General features: G+C 24.6%; 1 protein-coding gene across 2 annotated transcripts; it reads right to left on the bottom strand.

The window, feature by feature from the left end:
• Nucleotides 1–571: 571 nt before the first annotated feature.
• Nucleotides 572–1,367, bottom strand: LOC108557016. Of its 2 annotated transcripts, XM_017913393.1 has the most exons (3): nt 1,279–1,367; nt 1,156–1,218; nt 572–1,041 (listed from the first exon to the last, which is right to left on the bottom strand). In XM_017913393.1, exons 2-3 carry the CDS (start codon nt 1,207–1,209, stop codon nt 637–639), a joined length of 459 nt encoding a protein of 152 aa, XP_017768882.1. In that variant the 5' UTR covers nt 1,210–1,218; nt 1,279–1,367; the 3' UTR covers nt 572–636. The 2 variants fall into 2 exon arrangements, with proteins under 2 accessions (XP_017768882.1, XP_017768880.1); XM_017913391.1 differs by having other exon boundaries at nt 572–1,218.
• Between the last annotated feature and the right edge of the window lie 1,307 nt (nt 1,368–2,674).

Here is a 2,674-nt window from a genome sequence, read left to right as displayed (position 1 = left end):
ATGCGAAGTGTTGAAGTTTTGTAATATAGAATAAAAAGTTGTAGAAACAATAGCTATTAAACAAATATTACAAATAATACGTATTTGCATTAATTTATAAATATTATTAAATTTAATGGAGTTTTGTTAAAAAATAATTACAATTGAGACACATTTACTTTGTACAAAAATAAATCAAATTGATACAAATTTTCTATATTTTTTATATAGATTTATTAAATTTTTTAAAAAGTAGAAAGGTGTACTTAATTATTTCTTTAAGTACCATAGAAGGAAAAAGTAATATTGAATTAATAAATATTAGTAAACTTTTATTAAAACTTTTTACGAAAATAAATCAAATGGAGAAATATTTGTCAAAAATGTCTTTGTTTTTGTTCAATAGGTAAAAGTTTAAATTTATAACTAAAATAAAATCTTTCTTTGTTTTACTATACTTTTCTTTAAGTATTACAGCATAAAGTACTAACATTTTCACAACATTCACAGATTTGAATATTTTCATCATTTTAAACAATTTTATATAGTTTTTATGCAAAAAAATAGTAGTAGATCAATAAGTATCCCAGTTTTGTAAAAAAAAACAATAATTAATAAAAGTATATTTACAATAAAGGAGCAATATATTATTATAAATTACGATCTTCTATGATACAGTTTCAAAATGTTGGTGATAAATTTATATGACTTTTTAAGAAAAACTTTAAAGTCTTTCCTGCAATTAGCAAACATATTATCCTGCAAATCCATTACTGACATAAATGCATTATAATCAAGATCCTTTTCCTCTTGGATTCTTTCTGCGGCGTATTCACCTAAATTCTTCATTGCCACTGCAACAGCAATCAATGCATCCATTTTGTTCACCCAATCTGATCCCAAAACTGTCACTTCGTCATTACTGTATATATCTTCAAGCGTATTAACAATTAGTTCATTATAATTATTAAATATGCTTATGATCTTATTCATTTCCTCCGACAAAAGAGTCCACGTTTCCACCTCAAGCTTTAGGATATCCTTTATCCAACCATCGACGTCCTGAATTAGCGTGAGGTTTATATTCGGTATACTTTTCAAATATATATAAATATTCTTTTTAACAAACGCAAGTCCCCGTTCGTCAAATTTATTTTCGATTTGAATTATACTTACGGAGAACTTCAACGCCACTGAATTTATCTTTACTTGCAACATTGGAATTGTCATCTTACCAAACTAATAACAGAATAGTAGATGTCTTTAATCTTCTTTATATATATAGCAAAAAATATATACCTGGTTGAAAGTACGGACAGTTTTTCACAATGTGTACTGTAAGATTCTTCTTCTTACGGACAATGAACCCTTATGGACAATAGGTTTCACTAAAATCCCGAACCATTTTAAACCGACCTAATATAAGACTTTCAAAAGAATATGAAAATAAATAGCACAAAAACGGGCTTTACTTTATAAATGAAAAATAGTCAATCATTTAGTGTATGACAATTTTTTAGAATTTGTTTTTATATTGCTCGATTTAAAATGATTTTGTTTTGAAAGTATTCAAAACCCCATTTTGCGATATTTTTATAGATTAACAAAATAATTCACTTTGATATGTAAAAACTAAAACGTAACAGACTTAAGTAAGTATTCGTTATTAGTACAACTGGTTTTCAATTAAACTGTATTATAAACATTTGTATTTGCTGTTTCTCAGTGCACAATTTAGTTCCACCAAAATCGCGGACTATTTGAAACCAAGGACATTAAAACAGTATAAAAAATATAATTATTTCTGCATATAAAAATAATTGTGTATACTTTTTTTTAGAATTTCTTCAATTGTTAAACCGTGCTATAGTGAAACCGTCCGATTAAAGTATACCGCACTGTTTGGAACAGTACTATTCAAGGACACCTAAAAATGAATAGCATAAATAAAAATAAAAGAAGCTTAGATGTTCATAATTATTAACATAAATTTATTAATCAGAATTTCAGAAATAGAACAAAACAAATCAAAGTACTTTATCAAACATTATCCAAACTATTATTATAATTATTTATATAGAATATTTTCTCGGAAAAGGGAATCTATTTTTCACATCATTAAGGATGTTTTCATCGAAATACTGTATTTTCGATATAATTTCAATGTAATAATAATTATTCTTATTTACAACAGTAAAAAAATAAAACTAAAAATTTTCATACATAACAACAATAATATTACTAAAACAAATGAGAAACTGCTGCAAAGGGCTCTTAACTATACGACTTTCTTTCAGGAATTTTAATGTAATTTATTTAAAAAAAGTAAGAATTTTAGTATATTATTAAATTTTATGGAAAATAGATTGTGTGTACTAAAAACCGACAGAATTTATATGTAAATAAAATAATAGATGATAAATTTTGTGTACTATTTTGTTATGACTTAAAAACTATTGTTGAACACAAAACAAACAAAATATATTTGATTAAAGAATACGTGTATTAAATATATAAAATCAATGTTATAATATAGAATATAAAAGAAAATATTTATTATTTGCAACTTGCACAAAAAAAATATGTTAAAACATAAATTAATTAATCATCAAAAACCAAAACTAGTTCGATATCGGCTTCATCATAAAGTGTTGTAGATTCAGTGATGAATGTATACGTATTATTAGACAATGTT

The sequence above is a fragment of the Nicrophorus vespilloides genome, unplaced genomic scaffold (genome assembly GCF_001412225.1).
Source record: "Nicrophorus vespilloides isolate i.1.1-1 unplaced genomic scaffold, Nicve_v1.0, whole genome shotgun sequence".
NCBI classification, from domain to species: Eukaryota; Metazoa; Arthropoda; class Insecta; order Coleoptera; family Silphidae; genus Nicrophorus; species Nicrophorus vespilloides.
This window is presented reverse-complemented; position numbering and strand designations above follow the sequence as displayed.